The following is a 19781-nucleotide window of genomic DNA, read 5'->3' on the forward strand; positions in this document are numbered from 1 at the left end:
TCTTTTCATAAGCTCACATGGTCACCTATTTCTATGTACCCATGCCTCCCTCTCCTCCCCAAGCCCCTCCTTAGCTCTCCACTACTCACCCCTACATCAAATATTCCCTATTTACCCATTAGTGTGGTAGAGAATCACCACATCAGCCCTGACTCTACACAGGCTAAATCCAGAGTCAATGTCTACTGCCAGAGAACCTGGGGTACCCATTGTATCCAGCATCCTCAGGCTCAGAAACGTGCAGGCATTTGTCGGGTGGGGAGGATGTCCGCAGGGTGGGGGTTGGCTTACAATAACCACTCTAGAGTTAGAGTTCTTTGTATTTAGATGAGCACATTTTTCTGAATGCCATGTTTCATGTCCACATATGCAAATGCCAGCCTGGTTGGCCAGGCTGAATAAAGCTAGATAGGAATAACTTGTGAATACTCATGAAGAGACTTTTGGCAAACAAGTCTGGGTCTCATTTATCTCCATTATCTCATTGAGTTTTCCTCTGGGTTCAGTAAAGGTAAGAGCTGGGCAATGGGCAGAAGTTGCTTCTCTCCTCCTGTGTGTCATTACCTCTGAAAGAAATAGGTCACTTTCCCCTGCCTAGATTGGGAAATGCCAGCACCTGAAACCTATAGTCAATGGATGGAGAAAGAGACCAAGTCCCAGGGAAAACTAATTATCAGTGTCCAGGGTGTCAGCAAATGTTTGCTCAAGGAGGAGACTTCCTCTTTCTATATCCCCTCATATTGTAGTGAGTATATGCACCTTGGACTATCTGGCCTGATAGAGGTGGTGCTTCTTGTCTGCCAATGTGACCTCTTTTATCCCAATTTTTTTTTCTTTTTTTCGAGACAGGGTTTCTCTGTGGTTTTGGAGCCTGTCCTGGAACTAGCTCTTGTAGACCAGGCTGGTCTCGAACTCACAGAGATCCGCCTGACTCTGCCTCCCGAGTGCTGGGATTAAAGGCGTGTGCCACCACCACCCGGCTAGGAAGGATGGAGAGGGTCCTGCTCTCTCTTGGGTGGTGAAGATTGAGTCAGGCTGCCTGAATCAACAGGTGGTCAGTTCTCCCTTAACAAGGACTCTGTAACTGGACTTACCATATCCTGTATTCTGTGAGTGTATTTCCCCCTTTCATACCTTAATAAATCCTTGATATGCCTTAAACAAAGTGCCCTGCTAGCTCAGTCAATAGAGCATGAGACTCCTAATCTCAAGATTGTGTGTTTGAGCCCCATGTTGGGCGCCACTCATTAAGAGAAATCCACATGCATCTGTTTAAGGGGTATCAAGGATTTATTAAGGTAAAAGGGAAATACACTCATGGATACAGGATATGGTAAATCCAGTTGCATAGTCCTTGGATAGCTGGGAACTGATCAGATGCATCATGACTCAGTCATTACCTCCCAAGAAGAGCATGACCCTCTCCCTCCTTCCTTATAAGAGGTCACATTGGCAGACAAGAAGCACTACCTGTCATTCCAGATAGATCAAGATCATGGACTGAGCAAATACCCACTATTCCCCCATATCAGTACAATGGGGCAAGGAAACCCATCCCATTGAACAAGCTAGTATATTATGTAATGGGTAAACAGATGCCAAAGAATTCTTACTTCTGAATCAACATTGTGTTCTATTTCTCATGCAGTCATTGATGGGCCCACGCAGATCCTGGTTCGAGATGTCTCTGACACTGTGGCCTTTGTAGAGTGGACCCCACCTCGAGCCAAAGTCGACTTCATTCTCTTGAAATATGGCTTAGTGGGTGGAGAAGGCGGGAAGACGACCTTCCGGCTGCAGCCTCCCCTAAGCCAGTACTCAGTGCAAGCCCTTAGACCTGGCTCCCGCTATGAGGTCTCAGTCAGTGCAGTCCGAGGAACCAATGAAAGCGATGCCACAAGTACCCAATTTACAACAGGTGAGACTGGGAGGGGAAGAAGGCAGGGGTGGGAGGCAACACAATGATGCTATCAGGCCAGAGGACGTTAAAGAAAAATGAAATGGTGCTAGGCAACCCTGTTCATACAGAGGCTATAAGAAACAAATTAGAGATTTCAGGGGCTCCTGCTGGTATTGCTATTCCAGCATTAAGAAAAATAGAGTGCCCCCCAAGTAAGGAGAGCTGGGTTCTCAACCTAACTCTGCTAGCCAGACCTGTGACTTAATATTACTCCCTTCCTTTCAGAAGTATTAAGCTTATCCCAAAGACATTTGAATATCCATGTTACTGACCTAAATGACAAATCTGTGAGAGTTCAGAGAAGGTATCTGTTTCTTAAGATACTTCACTGCCATTTACTGGAAACTAGAAATTCTCTAAGCCTGAAGTGATGTCATTACATCGAGGACAACTCAGTCTTGTGCAAAGCACAACCTGCATAGCCACCAGCAAACCTTCCAACTGAGGTACCTGAGTCATGCTGCCATGGGCAACCTCTAACAACAAGGCTAATTAGTAGAAGACAGGCCATAGACACAGCCATGGATAGGAAACTGACCTAAACTCATTATAATTTTTTCCCGATCTTGCAATGATGCCCACAAGAGAGCTTCCTCGAACTTAGCAATAATCAGAAAAGCCAGGCCTCAGAGTGACTCACTTCCTGACTTGGAGTCCACCAGTCTGACCAGTCAGGGGGTAAGAACAACAGGCCCCACTCAAAGGTCAGGCAAGTAAGGGCCTGATAACAGGACAAAGTCTGAGTCCCTGTTAATCTAGAATTTTGGCCTAGAGACTGGGAGAGTGCCAAAAGAAAATTAAGGCAGAAATAAGTCATAGGATACCCAAGATGGCCTCCTTGGGGAGGTTACATGTCAAAGAATGCTTCTGCTAGCTCCAGGTTTTCCCAAGGATCAAAGAAAACTGATAACACCTGGAAGATCTCAGAACCACTGACTTCTGAAGAAACATGAATCTCCCACCTTGGGTTGGAGCTTGAGAGTCTGCTACAAGATGGAGTGAGTCAAAGACTCCAAGAATGTGCAACAATTAGCACACCTTCTCTACCTGTAAGATATATGCACCCCCAAAATATGACCTCAAGTATAGCAGATGGGTCAGTGTTACAGGTAGACAGATTTGAGAACTGAACGAATTGAATTACTGGGGAAGATATAGGCTAGACCGCCCATGGGGACGTCCTGGACTACTTAGGTTAGAATTCAGACTATGGAGGAACAGGGAACAGTTGGACCATTATGGCAGCCTGTCCCATGAGAGAGGGGAGTGGAATCTCAGTGCCCAAGCTTTGCTTCACAACTCACCACTTAATCCCACTTTCCCCAGTCAGAGAGCCCATCCAAGAGTCTTATAATGAGCTCCTCTATAGAAGCAAGCAAGTGCACTAGTAAATTTCCCTTTGAACATGTGTGGACTCTGGCAAGCTCCAGGAGGCAGGCTAGAGTCTGCCAGCCACTCTAAGTTCTTCTGTCAATCCTTGGTACAGACTCTACTTCCTTGCCTGGGGAATAGCCAGTGGGCTGCTTTAGTAAACCTGTCCTGAGATTTCCAAAGACTAAGTGTACTTCTTAGAAAAAGACAATCAAATTGTTCTCATTTCTCTCCCTTTCTCCCCCACTTAGGCAGGAATGTTTATGTAAGAGCATGAGGAAAGCTGGTTCTGCAATATCCATTTTTGGTCTGGAAATTTGTAGCACGTCCGCGCGCTCACACACCACACACACACACACCATGACTTGCTCAGGCTGGTGGTATTTGTGCTGGGCCACGTATGTTCAGCATTCTTCTCTTAATTTCAAGATAGTTTGTATTTGAAAGGGGTTTCTTTGTGCTCTGCTCTGATAAGGAGTTTGAAGAGGCAAGAAAAGAGGAGGGGCCTCTCAGGCAGCGTGATGAAAAGTGAATTCTCGATGCTCAGGTCGGCAAGATGGAGCAGGGCTGGCTGCTGGCCCGGGAAAATTCCAATCAAGACAATTACATCCCGCCTCCTTGGAGAAAGCTCCCCCTGCATTTCTGTTCACTGCAGCAGGAACTGCAGGTTGCCTGGTGGATTGGCAACTGTGAGATGGCTGCTTCTCCATGCAGCCTTCAGCCTGTGCCTCAGACCCATGTCTGCTCTCTTAGGCTCCTAGAGGGGAGGGGGAAGTGGGGATGGTAAGAGACAAATGGCTTTGCAGACAGAATTTCCAAGTCCAGAGTTGGCAGATGCCAGTTGAATGATGAAAGGGTATGCAGATCCTCACGGTGGGACCCTCAGTCGGTTCAGAATTCCGCTTAAATTCAAATTAAGTAAAGTGTTTTTCCAGGTGATGGCTTCGACACTAGGAGCGCACTAATTGCACAGGCAATTAAAACTGAGATTTGCTTCCTGCATGGTGAGTAGGAAGTTAGTCTGGGTCGTAGAGCTGCTTTGAAAACAGAGACCATGGTGGAAGCACATAGAGGCCGGTAATTAGAAGGAAGCCAGACTAGGAAACCTGGAGTCCCCGCCTACTTCAGCGGCCTCACAGAGACTTTGGGGACAGTTTCCCTTACCATGGAGGACTTCATTCTGAGCAGAGTCCTCAAAGAGCCCTTAGTCACCAGTGCCTCTGATCTGAATGACCCTCACTTAGGCTTAGTGCTCTCATGGGTTGAAAAGATACTAAGGCCCTGACTCCCCCCATACCCCAGATGTTTTTCGAATGTGGAACTAGGGTCCTTGCTGATGGGCTAGTTGAGGGGAAGGCACTGGGATGGGCTCTAATCCAACAACTGTGTCCTTACCAAAGGGGGAAAGCAGGACAGAGATAGGCATTACCGGGAGAATGCCAAGAAAAATAAGGCAGAAATAAGTCAGAGGATACCCAAGATGGCCAGAAAACTCACAAGATGCTGAGGGAGATGTAACAGACTCCCTCCCAGCTCTCAGAGGGAAGCCACCCTGCCAGCACCTGCATCTCAAGATTCCAGACATTGCTTTCCTACTCAGACCCCAGCTTGGGCCGCCATGTGTGGCAGTCTCAGATAACAAATACAAACATCCAAGCCAGAGCTTCATTCCCCTCCCTCCTCACTGGTGACTCCATTCTGGGATTCTCCAGCAAGTTACTTGAAAGTTCAACCTGGAAGCCCTGGCCGCTTCAGTCAAGACACTAGTTATAGATGGCAGAGAGCTCCTGCTTCTGCAAGGCTCTGTCTCACAGCTGCTCTGTTTCCTGCACCCCCTCACTCCAGGCTGCAGCTAAAATATTTAACACGTCATTGCTAAAGGCTTGGAGGGAATGAAAAGATGGAGAAGTGGATGATACATGTTTCAATTACTTACCATGTACTTTTTGAACATCTCCTGGGCCCCAGACACTGCTCTAAGCACCAAGGCTGTAGACAGATAAGAGCCTATTTCACACGAATGGCACCCCAGTGGGGAGAACTGGGTGGCAAAGGGAAAAGGAACATGAAAGATCATGTCAACCATGAGTTCTGAGATAGAGAGTGAAATAGATAAGGCAGAAGGAGAGCTCCAATGGATGAGGTCTACCTCTTAGAGAAAGTCATGCAAGAGCTACAGATCACGCCAGGCAAACGTAGCAGCTGGTTCAAAGATCTTGGAATACAAGTTCATGTGTCTCAAGAATAAAAAAGAATAGAAACGTTTAAAATGGTCTGCTCACTCAGTACCCAGTTAGACCCCCACACTTGCAATTAAAGGAGCATTTAGTATTGAGCAAGAGAACGTTTTATACAAAGAAAAACCTGATCTAACTAATATTATCAAGACTAGACAGGCCAGTGCTAAAGTTCACAGACCCAAGGCCCTCCAGAAAGGCTCCATTAGCCATCTGTCTTAGCTGACATGTTTCAGAGACCTGCTAAGTCCCCATCTACATAGATGTCCTCCAGACATGACCCAGAGAGCATGGCTTTTATCTCAGCAAAGTTCTGAGACTCATTTTCCAAGTCCTCTTTCTATCAGTGAACTCCTTTATAATTTCAGAGGTTGGAAACATCCATTCCTTTCCGATAAAACACTGTCCTCTTCCCATAGAGTACAGGCCCATGGCCATTAGATTGTTCTCTCTGCCCTATGAAAAGAGGAAATCTTGAAAACAACATTTCCAAGTATAGGCATAGATCCCCACCTTTACTTGATTAGCTATCTTTACCTCTGTGATGGTTAATACTCAACTTGACAGGGTTTAGAACCACCTAGGAGACGCACTTCTGAACATGTGGATGAAGAAGTTTCTACATCGGGTTAACTGAGGTGGGACTCGGGCTGGTGTTCTGGATGCATCAGATGGAGAAAGCAAGCTGAGAGTCAGTGTCCAGCCTTCACCCTTGCTGCTTGCTGGTTGTAGATGGATACAAAGGAACCAGCTGTCTGCTACACTGCACCCCATACCTGTGAACCACAACAAACTCTTCTTTCCTTACATTGCTTCTGTCAGCCCCAGCAAAGAGAAAAGTTAAGTCCAGACTCAGTTCAGGCCCTAGACTCTGCCAGATCTTTCTTCCTGCATGAGATCTGATTCCCATGCGTCTGTCCCCATGCCCCTCCATCGATCCAACCCCTGGAGAGAGAACGTACAAGACATCAAGAATGAATAGTATCCCATATGGTAGCACACATTGAATGAAGGCCAATTTCTCAGAAAAATAAGTTGCAAAGACATCCATGTGTTCAAGACTCCCCACCCCACCCCCACTTTACATCAGAAAACAGAAGCTTCTGATTTCACATGAATGCAGTCTCTTCCATGGGGACAAATAGGGGTAGGCTACTTGCCTGGTGGTGGCAGATTGACACAATCTACTTAGAACAAGCAACAACAATTCTAGTGCTATATCCAAGTCCCCAGGACTGGAACTATCTTGAACTTTTTAAGTGGCAGACTTTCAAGACAACCTTGTATTACACTACAAGTTGTAGTGAGCCTGTTGAGTTGGTCAGCCCTGGACGAGAGAAACCTGGAGATTATGGGAGGAAATGCCCATAGTCATGGGAACTCTAGGAAGCCAAGAAGACACATTCAGGTGCCATACTATTGTATTCAGGAAGCTCGTCAGAGATAACAAGCCATCCCGGTCTCGGACACCCAACTTTTGTACCTGGTGTCATGCTATGCACATCAAGTATGTCATATAATCTAAATGGCAACTTGGATTGTTTCCCCCTTTTTAGAAGATGGTCATTCAGTTCTAAGAGCTTGAACAATTTGTCTGTGGTCCTACTACTGTAGGTGTCAGAACTGGTTCACACCGAGGCCTGACTGCAAAGCCCATAGTCTAACTACCCAAGGACTTGTCATGGTAGAACCAAAAGACGAAGCACCATCTTCAGACTTCATTCAGATATGAGGCAGAGGGTCAGGGGTGTGGCTTTCACCTCAAAGATGGTTAGCATTCAAGCTGTATTATAAATGTATGGAATTACATGTGATTGTGGTGATATTTGTTTATTTTTAGAGATTGATGCTCCCAAGAATTTGCGAGTGGGTTCCCGCACAGCAACTAGCCTTGACCTTGAGTGGGATAACAGCGAGGCAGAAGCTCAGGAGTACAAGGTTGTGTACAGCACCCTAGCGGGTGAGCAGTACCATGAAGTGCTGGTCCCCAAGGGCATTGGTCCAACTACCAGGACGACCCTCACGGGTGAGTAGGATGTTTATTGGATCTGTATCCTCAAAGCTCTCTCTCCTCAACTGATTTATCGCACATCTACTCCAGCCACAAATCCTACTGACTTAATATGTTACATATCTACCAAATATATCCCTGCATGCACTGCTATCGATCATTCTAAACTTGGTTCATCTCTTGCTTTAACCAAGGCAATAATCTACTTTTTTAAAAACTCTATCTAATCTACTCTTTATCCCAGCAACACTGAATAATTTTTCAGAGCACATTTTTATTATGCCATTATATTATGTATACATCTGAGGCATCTAGCAATACCTTCAGGATGAACAACCCCCGAGGCTGCCTGCTTTTCTCTACTTTCCCCAGGCCACCTCCTCCTGATGCTCTGGTGGTCTCTATGCTCCTAGCCCATGGGTCTGCTTCCTTCATTTTCTCAAACACAACACACTGTGCCTCCTGCCCCAGGGCCTTATCATTGCTTAGCTCATGCCAGCTTCTTTCAGCAGCAGAATTGACATGTTACTTGATGAGGAACAAGGTCAAACAGTCGCCTCTCTGCACCGTTCTGACACATGTGGGCAGGACTGTTTGACCTTGATCCTGCACCTAAAGCTCCATAAAAGTCAGTCCACATTTGCTTTGTTCGTTGTTGAATCCATGGTTTAGCACAGTACCTACCATGTACTGGATCCTAGATCAGTACTTTTTGGATAAATGAATGGCTAAGTGAATGAATGAAGCTGCAAAAAATGAAAATGAGAGCCTGGCCATTTCTTTTACATCCTATAAAGTGTTTGAGCTGTGGTAGAAAAAAGTAAGGAATCATTGAGGGGCTTTAAGTAGTTTTGCATTTTCTTACTTGCTTTCTGAGCCAGGATGTTACTGTGTAGCCTAGGCTTGCCTCTAATCCATGGTCCACCTGCCTCAGCCTTCTGAGTGATAAATTGTAAGCAAAAAGCATCATGCTGGCTGGGTAAGGGATTTTAAGCAAGGCAGTGCAATGAGTAGGTATGTACAGATAGGGGTCAAGGCTGAGACAGACTGTCAAGAATCTGTCCGTGATGTCAGAGAAGGCAAGATGGTGTATGGATAAGGTCATACCCTAGGTCACCACAATGCACGGCTGGGGCTGGGGAGCTGGGGACAGACCTTAGGAGAAACGGGGCCCACTCATGGCTCCTCCTGATGCCACAACACATCCATCTAAGAAAACACACCTGCTGAACTTCACCAAAAGGTGGGAGCTTGAAGTGTGCCATGTGCTTTTCATACGACAAATGAACTGCACAAAATGCTTTGGTCCAGAGGCTGTCCATGAGCCCAGAGACTTTATCTAATTTATGTCTTAGCTTACAAAAGCATTTGCTATCTTACTAGTCCAGGAGTGCTCAGCAAGAGTGAGAACAGTAAACGGGAACAGGATGATCAAAGCTTTTTTTCCTCCTGAGCTGAACTCCCAGATCTCCTTGCCAAATGAAGCTAGTTAAAGTAGATATTAAAGAACACCTTTTCCAAACAGAAACACAACCAGAAACACAACAAGGAGATGGGAAATGTGCTGATAAAGTAAGCTAGCAGGAGGGAATTAGGCACAGAAGGGACCGCAAGCTGGTACCAGGGCCTTGCTGAGAACTGGTGACATTTATTTTTTTTTTTAAAAAAAAATCCTTTAATAAAAACTGAATGATACAAGAGGAAGCGGCATCTCTGCCTACAGCTACAGGATGATTTGTCAAGTAACAGTTTTACAAAAATGATGGCTAATTGTCTGGATAGAAGCTACCCTGTAAAATCGTAGAGAACTAGCCACAGCGTAGTTATGACCCCCACTATGGTGGGGTGGAGAGAAAAGACTTTGTGTTCACTGGTACCTGTTTCATGCCACATATTTGCAGCTATGAGCATTCCCATTGTCTAGATGAGAAAGGCAAGGCTCAGAGATTCTGGAAGCTTGTACAAGTTCATAACAGTAGCAAGGGACAAGGGACATGGTGACTCAGAGCAGCTTCTGAACCCAGTGTGGAGGCCTTCCTTCCCTGTCAGCTGCCGCCACTGGCAAGTCAAATGTAAAGGAATATCCAAATTTAAGTCCTGCAAGCCTGTAGGGCCAAGGGAGATTTATTATTGAGTAGTGGGCTCAAACAGATTGATATTTTGTGTTTGAGTAGTGCATATATATATATATATATATATATATACCTTATATATATATATTACATACCTTACATACATACATGTGTGATATATATATATATATATCACACATGTATGTATGTAAGGTATGTAAGTATGTGTAATATGCATCTCCTATAATTGTCCTAGAAAATTCACTGCTGAGAAATTTATAAATGCAAACCACTGCATGATTTAAGGAGGAATTATAGTCATATAAGAAAGCCAAGTATAGTACATGTCTAAATCCAAGGTTTATTGTTCTGTTACTGAAGTATCTGGGGGAAGGCAGGCCCAGGAAGGAGAGATGGGGGAAGGGGAAAATATTGGTCCCAGTTCTAAATAACTGTATCTTCTCATTCATTGCCCTATTTGGGCCCTGAAGAGGAATTTCTCAGCTTCTATGCCCCGTGTGGACCTCCAGAAACCTCTTATTTGACTAGGACCCAGACTCATTGCTTTCCACGAGCCTGGGTCAGCTGACCCCCTTTCCAAGGCTCTTAGTCTTTATGTGTAAGCAACACCACTCACCCCATAGAACCATCATGAGAATCATATATTTAATGTTTTTACTCTTTTTAAATAATAAATTATAACAAATTAGAATAAGATATAAACAAAACCTATTACACTGGAGTGGGACAAGACAAATAGAAGGAAAAGAACCCAAGAGAAGGAAGGCACAAGAGACCCACTCATTGGCACACTCAGGAATCGCAGAAGAACACTAAACTGGAAGCTAATATATACACAGAGTCCTGGTGCACACACGTGCAGGCCCTCTGCATGCTGCCTCTGTCCCTGTGAGGTACTATGAGCCTTGATCATGTTGGTTTAGAAGGTCTTGTTTCACTGGTGTCCTCCGCCCCCTCTGGCTCTTACAGAGAGTCATAAATTTAATGAGTTCCAGTTAGCGCTGCTAACAGGGAGACTGAAAGTAAATGATAGTGAGAGAGAAAGGATGCTGAGGTCTGCTAGCTGATTTAGGATGACCTCTTGATCAGCGTGATGCCCTAAATGGATACAGACCCCAGCTACAGAGGTGTCACTGAGTGAATGTTTGCAGCCTTTTCTGCCTGACCCACTGAGTCACAGTCTATATGTCAGAGCCTCAGGAAGCTTGGGGACACATGGACACACACACATTGGAAGAAATGGAGCACTCTTTTAGAGCATGGCTTTTGATGTCACCCTACTCAGACTGGAGGTGCACAGCTTCATGGCCATGCATCTTTGACCAGGTTTCCGACATTTTCTGTTGTTCAGCTTCCCAATGTCTACCACAGAGCTGTCAAGGGTATTACATAAAACCACATGTACCATCGCATCTAAGTGCTGCATTTGGAGCCTGGATCACACGGACTGCACATTGGCCATTGGAGTTTAATGTTTGCCTCTCTGCAAAGTTCAGCCCTAGACCCATCACAGTCTGGGCTTTCCCTAGCACACCTTTAGGCCTCCTTTATTCTCATAGGCGATTGCTACCATAGGAAACAGCGGTACCTGTGTTTACTGTTCTTGACAGAGCCCTTGTCTGGAGTTACCATGACCCTTTGGCTCTAAAACCCAGGACTTTCTTGGCTTTGAGGGTTCTGAGTCATTTAAAGGGTCTACACCAAGCCCATACCTTTCAGTCTCCTTCCACGAGCTTTGCTTGTTACAGCACAGAACCCAGGCTCAGGTCTAGAATCCCAGACAGTCTCTCATTACTCTCTGTGAGGTAATGCCCAGAGAATTCCCTCTGGGATACAAGTTTGCTTCAAAATATCATACGGTGCATCTGCAGTGGTTTTTTGCTTTTCCCTTGCTTGGGTGGCTTCTAAATCTTAAATGCTAGGTCGTTTCTTTTAGGCTCAGCCTTTGAGTCTCTATGGTGTCTGCTTGGTCAATGTTTTATGCCTAGAGTCTCCTCCACAGGATCCCAAAGTACAACAGATTCACAGGCTTGTTAGGGCCTCTCCAGGTCAGACCCTGGCACTCTGAAAAGACCTAGAGCACAAGCCTACTCCTGGTGGAGGAAGGGAAGGAAGGAGGAAGGAAGAGGAAAAAGGAGGAGGGGAAGGAGATTCTGCATTCTTGATTGGAATGAGGTCAAAGAAATGCCCTCCTGCTAGAGACTATTGGAAAATTGATTAATAATAATAATAATAATCCATGCTCTGGTCTTTGTGTCTGAGGTGACTCCTCTGCTCTGTTCTCAGAGAGGCCAGAAAAGGGTGGTCAGTCATAAAGGAATAGTCTCTTGGCCCCTCTCTTTTCCTCCGACACTGTGACCAGGAGACAAGGTGAAAGGAGCTGGTCTCCACTGTTCCTCACGAATCCTTCCTAGCCAGCCTGCTGATGCTCTGCACTGGTATTTCAATCCTTAATCAGCAAGCTGATAATCAGAACATCCATTAATAAAGAAAACCTAGAACCCATAGACATTGTACCATAACCTAAGTTGTAGAGAGAGCAGAGTTACAGCCACCACCCATCTCAACTCACACACACACATATCATGTACACCCAAATGCAAATAAGGACACAAGTACCCACACATGTACCAAAAAACGCACATAGCCATGCATTCATACCCACATGCAGCAACACTCACCCATGCATTCATACCCACATGCAGCAACACTCACCCATGATTATATGCGTACATATACACTCACACAATCACATTTTCATATTCTCACATGAAGTAACATTGACTCATATATATACACACAAACTTAAATGCTCTTGCACAAATACACAGAATTACACACTCAGTTGTGTATACATACATGCCATTGACACACTATATGCGTTCATAGACTTTCACATACACAAATACATACAACTATATAGGCCCATATACACACTCATATGACATATGTACCTATATACACAATAACACATTTGTATTCACACTCATACAGGCACACACACACACACACACACACACACAGAGCTAGTATCTGCAAGCATGCCTCATCAGTATGACTAGCTTTCTTCACAGCTTCTTATTGGTGGGGAACTTTGGATGGAGGCTTACCTACTAAACCCATCACTTCTTCCTCAGGGGCCAGATGTGGGTCCAGAGATGGGAAAGTAAGCTCTACAGGATATATGTGCGGATAAACCATTCAGGGGGAGATTTCCCATGGAGGAATTTGAGACTTCAAAGGGAGGACAGCTATGAAATCAACAGTGCCCAAGGCATTTGTGTCCACTCCACCCTGTCTGTACTCCCCTTCCATGTTGGTGCAAACATCATCATCAGTGCTCGTCCTTGGGCACTTCTGACTGGGAGGGGTATGGGCTAAGGGTCTAGGGGCCTGGACAAGACCAAGTTCAGACTCCTTTGGACAAGGTCATAGTGACCCCAAGTGGCCACTTTGGTAAGGCACCCTTTAAAAAGTGTGGCCTGTCAGGGAACACAAAGGCATGGAAGGCAGAATCAGGAGCACAAGTCTCCTCATAGAACTGAAGAACCATGTTCTTCTCTCGCATGTGTGAGAAGTCCAGGGCAAGAGTATCCAGGAGATGAGAGATCAGAATGATTGCTTCTTCTTTGGTTCCTTCAACAGGGAACACTTATTTACAGAATAGAAAGCAGAAATAGGGTATCACTATGGTGATGAACCATACTCCCCATTAATATCACGGCAACAAGGTAGTTCCATCTGAGAAAATGCTGTTTAATATTACTTTCTTTTTAAATGTGGTTTTAAAGTCAAGATGGAGTTACTGCCTCTTTTAGTGCTTTAACCTCATTCATATTCCCCAGCGGCAGAGCAATCCCCATGAAAGGCTGACTCCCTGGAGAAGCCCCTTCTTATCCAAGATGGGAGGGCAGTGCCGGAGTTTGGCTCTCCATCTAGCTAACCTGGCTGAAAAGCAGACCATTGTGAGGTGTGACTTCAGGACATCTGAGAAGGTCCTCTGTCTCCAGACCTCTCTCCATCTGTGACAATTCTGCCTCAAAATTCTATGACCGAGGAATTTTGCTTTCTGGAACATGGCATCTGGTCTTGTTTTCATAAGTAATTTTGACATATTAATTGTCAAAATTAAGAAAATGACTGTAAGCTCCTTAAGGAAAGGGTTTATGGTTTGTCCCTCTCTGTGAAAACAACCAGTGGCCTAGGACTAAGTAAACCCTTGTTCCCAGTGTGGTGGCCTTGAGTTTCATAGGTGTGTGGGAGAGAGACCAGGGATTTAGAGATGAAAAGTCTCCATTGTAATCATGCCCACTTGAAGCAGATCACGCCTACAGATGCCAGGTGACTTCCTTAGGTTTTGTTGGCAGGAGACAGCTCCCTAGGCCTCCTCCCCACCCTCATTGTTTCCCACCAGTAGCTGCAAGCATAGGTTCCCTTAGCAGAGACAAGGGAGTTATTCTGCCTTCATTGTGGTTATCCTTGCAGCTCAGCACTGGCGCATGCCCATTGCCTTCCAGCCCTCACTAACCCACTGGTGCTGGCCATGGCCTGTTCTGCCCACAGGGAGAACTCCACTTTCTTTGCCATGATCTTTCTTCATCTTAGCTGCATTTCAAGACCTATCCCAAATCCCCTCTCTGACTGCTACAGTCAAGCTCAGTACGTTCTCTGAAGCCACTCTTTCTTAACAGTGCACAGTATTGCCATAAACGACTCTCAGATTCCGGTTTGTTCACACCAGTCCTCAAAGCCAACGTGTATGACAATTAGAGAAAGATACTAGGTTCTAAACCTTATTTGTCCTGTACTAGCTTTGTGGTCAAGGGATGAACTTTTCCGAGCCCACTGTTCATGACCTAACAGCATCCCCGAGTCTCTCTAAAAGGTACAGTTGGAACTGTCTTCTTCAGACACACTCAAAATCCTTCTTTTAGCCTCATCTTTCTTATTCTTCTAGGTCACCCATTACTTGCAGCTCAGTGTTTGGCACAGCATGGGTACTCAATAAGTAATTAATTTACTTTGCCAGTACAGATGCTTTTTGACCCTCCAAGGGACAAGATGATGTCTTATCAGCTCACTTCATATCCACAGCCTTGTGCCTGATACAAAGGGGACCCTGGGTAATACTTGAGGACCAGATGAGCTGTGTGCTTTGGGGATTCGGAGAAGAATGGGCACGGAGCGAAAGAGTTTAGGGAAGTGTCAACCCTCAAGCCAAACAAAGGAAGTTCTATAAGGGATAGAGGATAGTGACGTCCTGGGGGATGAATTGTCTGAGCTTTTGTTAAAAAAGGGAAGAGAGCCATTTTTATGTTCTCACTGGCAAGAGTTAGACGGAAAAATAAAGGGAGCATTGATAGAGAGCAATGGGGTCTTTAAAGTGAGAAATTCCTCAGAGTGCCCTGTGTGCTGAGCAGGAAGAGCACCAGATCTGCCTCGGAAACACATTTTCTTCTCCAGCAGAACCGTTCTTTACCTGCAGGCAAAGAGCAACAATTCACTTGCAGCGCAGGAAGAAAGCTGCTGAAAATCAAAGGGAAGCAGCAGTGCAGCCCTGTAAGAGACTCCCACTTTCCTGTCCCCTAGACAGAAAGCCTGGGACGAGAGCTTTAACAGCTGCTGTTTTCTGGGAGAAGGCAATTCTGCTGTAAATTATTGAACATTTCATTTAAGCTTCATAAATAAGAAACTGGGATGAAAACATTACAAGCTAGATCCGTTTGGCAACGTATAATTTCTGTCTTACTCCCTTGATCTGTCACCCTTTGCATACGTTGGAAAATTTCTACTTCATTATAGGCAATTGAAGGTCTCAAACGGTTGCCTGAGAAAAGCAGTTTGTGCCCCCAAAGGTAACCTGATTCCTCCAACGAGGGGTGTTCTGAGAATAGTGGACTATATTGAGGGCAGCGAAGCTGTTCTGAGGATAGTGGGCTATTTTGATGCACTGAAGGTGTGTTTTAAACAGGTCTGTATGCATGGCAAAATCACCCACTCAGTCTAGAGGCAGGTGCTAAGACCAGCCAGGGAGCACCCCCACTAACACCTGACTCCATGAGCCATTTATTTATCTATCTTTCTATCTACCTATCTACCTATCTACCTATCTATCTATCTATCTATCTATCTATCTATCTATCTATTCATTTATTTATCTGTTTGCATCAGAGTCAGGGTCTGAGCTTCCACAGACCAAGAAAAAATGTACCTAAAACCAATTAGTGCCTGTCTGGACACTTTTTGATAATAAGACCACCTACATGAAAAAGCTTTTTAAAAATCCTAACATACTTCTCTGTGCTGGGTAGTGATAATATTGACAACAATCATAGACAGGAAGGACCTGTACACAGAAAATTCATTGGATCCTTACAATGACCCACTGACAGCCAAGCTTATTATCCCCATTCTTTAGAAACTGAAGCCTAAAGATATTAAGTAGTCAAAGTAATATATGTGAAAAGTGGCTAGGCCTGAATACAAATGTCCACCAGACTCTAAAGCCTTCTAGACTTCAAACTTTACCTCTTCTTAGGTCGAAAGTCTTGGGAGAGAACCAAGTAAAAGTTAGAGATGGGACAAGTTGGTTTGAGGTAGGAAAATGGGGCCTAACTCTAATTCTGCCCAGGAAAGGACCTAACTGCATTCTTTCAAGGAAGACTTCTGCTCCGCCACTGCCTCCCATATCAAGAGACAGAAATCTTTAATAAATAAATAAATAATAATAAAATAAAAAAAGGAAGACTTCTGGGTAATCGCATAGAGTTTAAACTGAACTAAAGGGTGGGACCTTCTGATTTCCATACAGCATTCCCTTTTGTTAAAACAAGCCATTTTGATTATGGAGAAGTTACTCAAAGAATTCCCTATAAAAACAATTTGTGTTACCTTAGGGCAGCCACAATAGCCCAGAGGATCAGAGGCAGTTAGGGTGGGAGAAGGCATGCAGCCTTGAACTTGGAGGCTAGAAATCTGGGAATCTTCTCAAAGTGGTCACAGATTATTCCCATTGCCTCAATGTCTCATTGTTTTTTTTTATAAATGTTACATCAGGTTGAATGGTGTTTTCCTTAAAGTCCAAGTCCACCCAAAAGCTACAGAAATGATAGTATTTGGGAAAGTGTCTGTGGTTATGTGACCAGTTTAAAATGGATTTGTCTTCAAGTCCTTCGTGTGTGACCGATGTCCTTTCCGAATGAGGAAGCATAGGAATCTCACACTACTGAGGAGGCAGAGAAGGCAATGGTGGATTTGCAAGCCAGAGAAAGAAAGCTAAGCACTGCTGCCAGAAGCCGGGAAAAGGCAAGACAGGATCTCTTAAAGCCTTAGGGGGGGAGCATAGTCCCTTGTTGTCTGACATTTGGATTCCAGAACTGGGAGAGAATATGTTGTTGTTTTATGTCTCCAGTTTGTAGCAGTTTACGGCAGCAGCCACGGGTAATTCATTAGGATGGATAGCAGACTTCCCTTCCACCTTCATGGGATCGTGGTGAAGCTCCAAGCACATTCATGCTTGTAAAAATGCATTGCACAAGTGCAAGAGTGTCTTACAGTCCACAGTGCTCAGGAAGCCAGACCTCATAATAAGCCTGCTGTATGGACTTAGCCTGACCACTGCGACCCCCACGTGTGGCAGATTGCTGCATTTTCTATAATCGCAGTCTTAATAAATGAGGGTGAATGTGAAGCTCGTTATAGTATAAGAATAATGGTCCCCAAAGGTATCCATATCCTGATCCCTGGCATCTGTGACTATGTCACCTTCTGTGGTGAAAGGGACTTTGCTCACGCAATTAAAAATTCTTTAAATAGGAAAATCGTCCTGCACTATCTAGGTGGGTCCAACTTACTGATCTCAGTTGCTATAAGTTACATGCAGGGAGGTCAGAGTCAAAGTAGTTCCGACAATGGAATGTAAGATCAAAGAGAGCCAAAAGGGCTTGATAATGTTAAGCTTCAGGCTTTGAAGGTAAATTAAGAAAACAAAGCACAAGAAATGCATGTAGGCCCTAGAAGCTGAAAAAGCGAAGACATGGGTCCTCCCTTGGGACCACCAGAAGAAATGCAACCTTGCTGAGCCATCTTAGATTCCAGGCCTGAGTTAGAGGATCATTAATTTGGATTGTTGTGAGCTGCTAAATCGTGGTAATTTGTCACAGTAGCCGTAGGAAACTATTATATCAATCAAACCGGTTGATCTGAAAAGGAATGTGAAACTGGAGAGAAAGACTCCAGAGAGTTCCAGATGCTCCAGGAACCTGTCAGTGATCCTTTGGAATGAACTCCCGAAGGATTTCCCACGAGGCTTACCCCCTTTAATTCTCAATTTCTTCCAAACTCTCAGAGTCCACCTGAAGCCACTGTAATCTGTAACTGATCCCTAGCTCAAGTTACCTGGACTGAGTGAGTGGCCTTGCTGGGGAATTCACAAATCCTGGACTTCTGTACACATCTGTGTTAAAAGCCTGGAAGTCCCTTGTTCAAAGGAAAATTCTATACATTATGGTCTTCTAGAAGCAACCCAAAAATCCCTATATGGTCTCAGGACCTATTTGCAAAACATGTAATATAATCCTCATACACACGTGCAAGAGACTCTTCCAAGGCTCATGTCTACAAGGTCCCTATTTGATTGCATTTTCTTCACACCTCAGTCTAAGCAAGAAACCACTTCATTTTTTTAGCCAACATGAGACTCATGTGCACAAAAAAACCCATTCTAGACACGACCACCTTCCTCAAGGACACTGATGGGGGCAGCCTCACTGCCTTTCAGAGACCCATAATAGGAGTTACTTGGTGCTGACCAGTTCATCCTACTGACTTCATATGGCTTTTTCAAGTAGCAAAACTGGGGTTTCTTAATGGATAAAATTAGGAGCAAACTGAAGGTAGACTAAGCATGAACTCTAAGCAGGAATCTATGACCATTTTCTTCTCTTCGTTTAGCCTTCCTCATCACTGACACTTGTGTGTTTAGATGTGTGCATATGCACGCGCGCGCACACACACACACACATACACACACAGAGCAAGAGAGAGAGAGAACAAGAGAGAGAGAGCAGAATAATGTTTGTTTCTGCATCTCCACAGATCTGGTACCAGGCACAGAATACGGAGTTGGGATATCTGCTGTCATGAACTCAAAACAAAGCATTCCTGCTACCATGAACGCCAGGACTGGTAAGTATAAGAATGGAGAAGATGGCTAGCCTGCAAGCATGTAAGGCCGAGGGCGTATGGAGGCTAGTTCTGTCAGAATCAGACATGTTGTAGCCCTCCCAGGGAACAAGATCCTGTTGAAAACCCTTGCCTAGTGTCAGCATCTACCCTGTGTCTGCCCTGACAACTGAAGTCCCACCCTGTCACCCCAGATCTGGGTTTGACCCACAATCTGAAGGATTGTGCAGAGAAGGTATGAAAACTCCCCACCAGGCTGATGCCAAAGGAGACAGCATGTCTGTCTAACCCCCCTCACAACAGGCAGAATGTGTGTCCTTGGTCTGTGTTCCATGAACACTCAAAGAGGCCACCACAATGAAGGCCTGCTTCCTATACAGTTCCAAAGCAGCAGAAAAAGTTCACTTAAGATTCTTACTACTATGGATTCAGAAGCTTCCATTCCAAGTACCTGGGAAGTTTCAAAGTCACTCCAGTAAGCTTAAACATAAGCATCTGGGGCTGGGCATGGCTAGGGGTTTGGACCACTCCCCATCCCCAAGATTCAGCCTAGCATAAATGAACTTGCTAGAGGAGCACACTTTCAAGAGTCTCAGAAGTCTTTAGACCTGTTCACTTGTGGTTAGGACAACCCAAAATAACCTCCAGGTCAGGGAGGAGAGGAGAAATGTAGTTGCTGTGAACTCTTTCTCCCAAATGATGCGGGCTCCTCTCTGCGTGTTTGGCCTACCAAGGGGCAATGAATGGAAACAAGTATAGAAAGCTGGCAGGTCAGCACCTAGATCTATCCCAGTGGTGGATGTATTCCAGTATGTCGCTGCTACTACCCTCATTCTGCAGATTGTCCATCTGTTTGCCTGGCTCTGGCCATCAAAGGGGAGCTGCTTAACAAAATGTGAAAAGAGTAAGAGCCATGAGAGTCTACA

At 44.9% G+C, this 19781-nt stretch overlaps 1 protein-coding gene across 6 annotated transcripts in view; it reads left to right on the plus strand.

The window, feature by feature from the left end:
• Tnr (tenascin R) overlaps positions 1–19781 on the plus strand; it is a 432460-nt gene that overhangs the window by 366215 nt on the left and 46464 nt on the right. For all 6 annotated transcript variants that reach the window (XM_005363935.3, XM_026787587.1, XM_026787586.1 and 3 more), the window contains 3 exons: positions 1649–1918; positions 7409–7594; positions 18769–18858. In XM_005363935.3, coding sequence (XP_005363992.1) covers positions 1649–1918; positions 7409–7594; positions 18769–18858 — 546 coding nt within the window. The remainder of the gene's footprint in view (positions 1–1648; positions 1919–7408; positions 7595–18768; positions 18859–19781) is intronic.

The sequence above is a fragment of the Microtus ochrogaster genome (assembly GCF_000317375.1).
Source record: "Microtus ochrogaster isolate Prairie Vole_2 chromosome 6 unlocalized genomic scaffold, MicOch1.0 chr6_random_2, whole genome shotgun sequence".
In the NCBI taxonomy this organism is placed as follows: Eukaryota; Metazoa; Chordata; class Mammalia; order Rodentia; family Cricetidae; genus Microtus; species Microtus ochrogaster.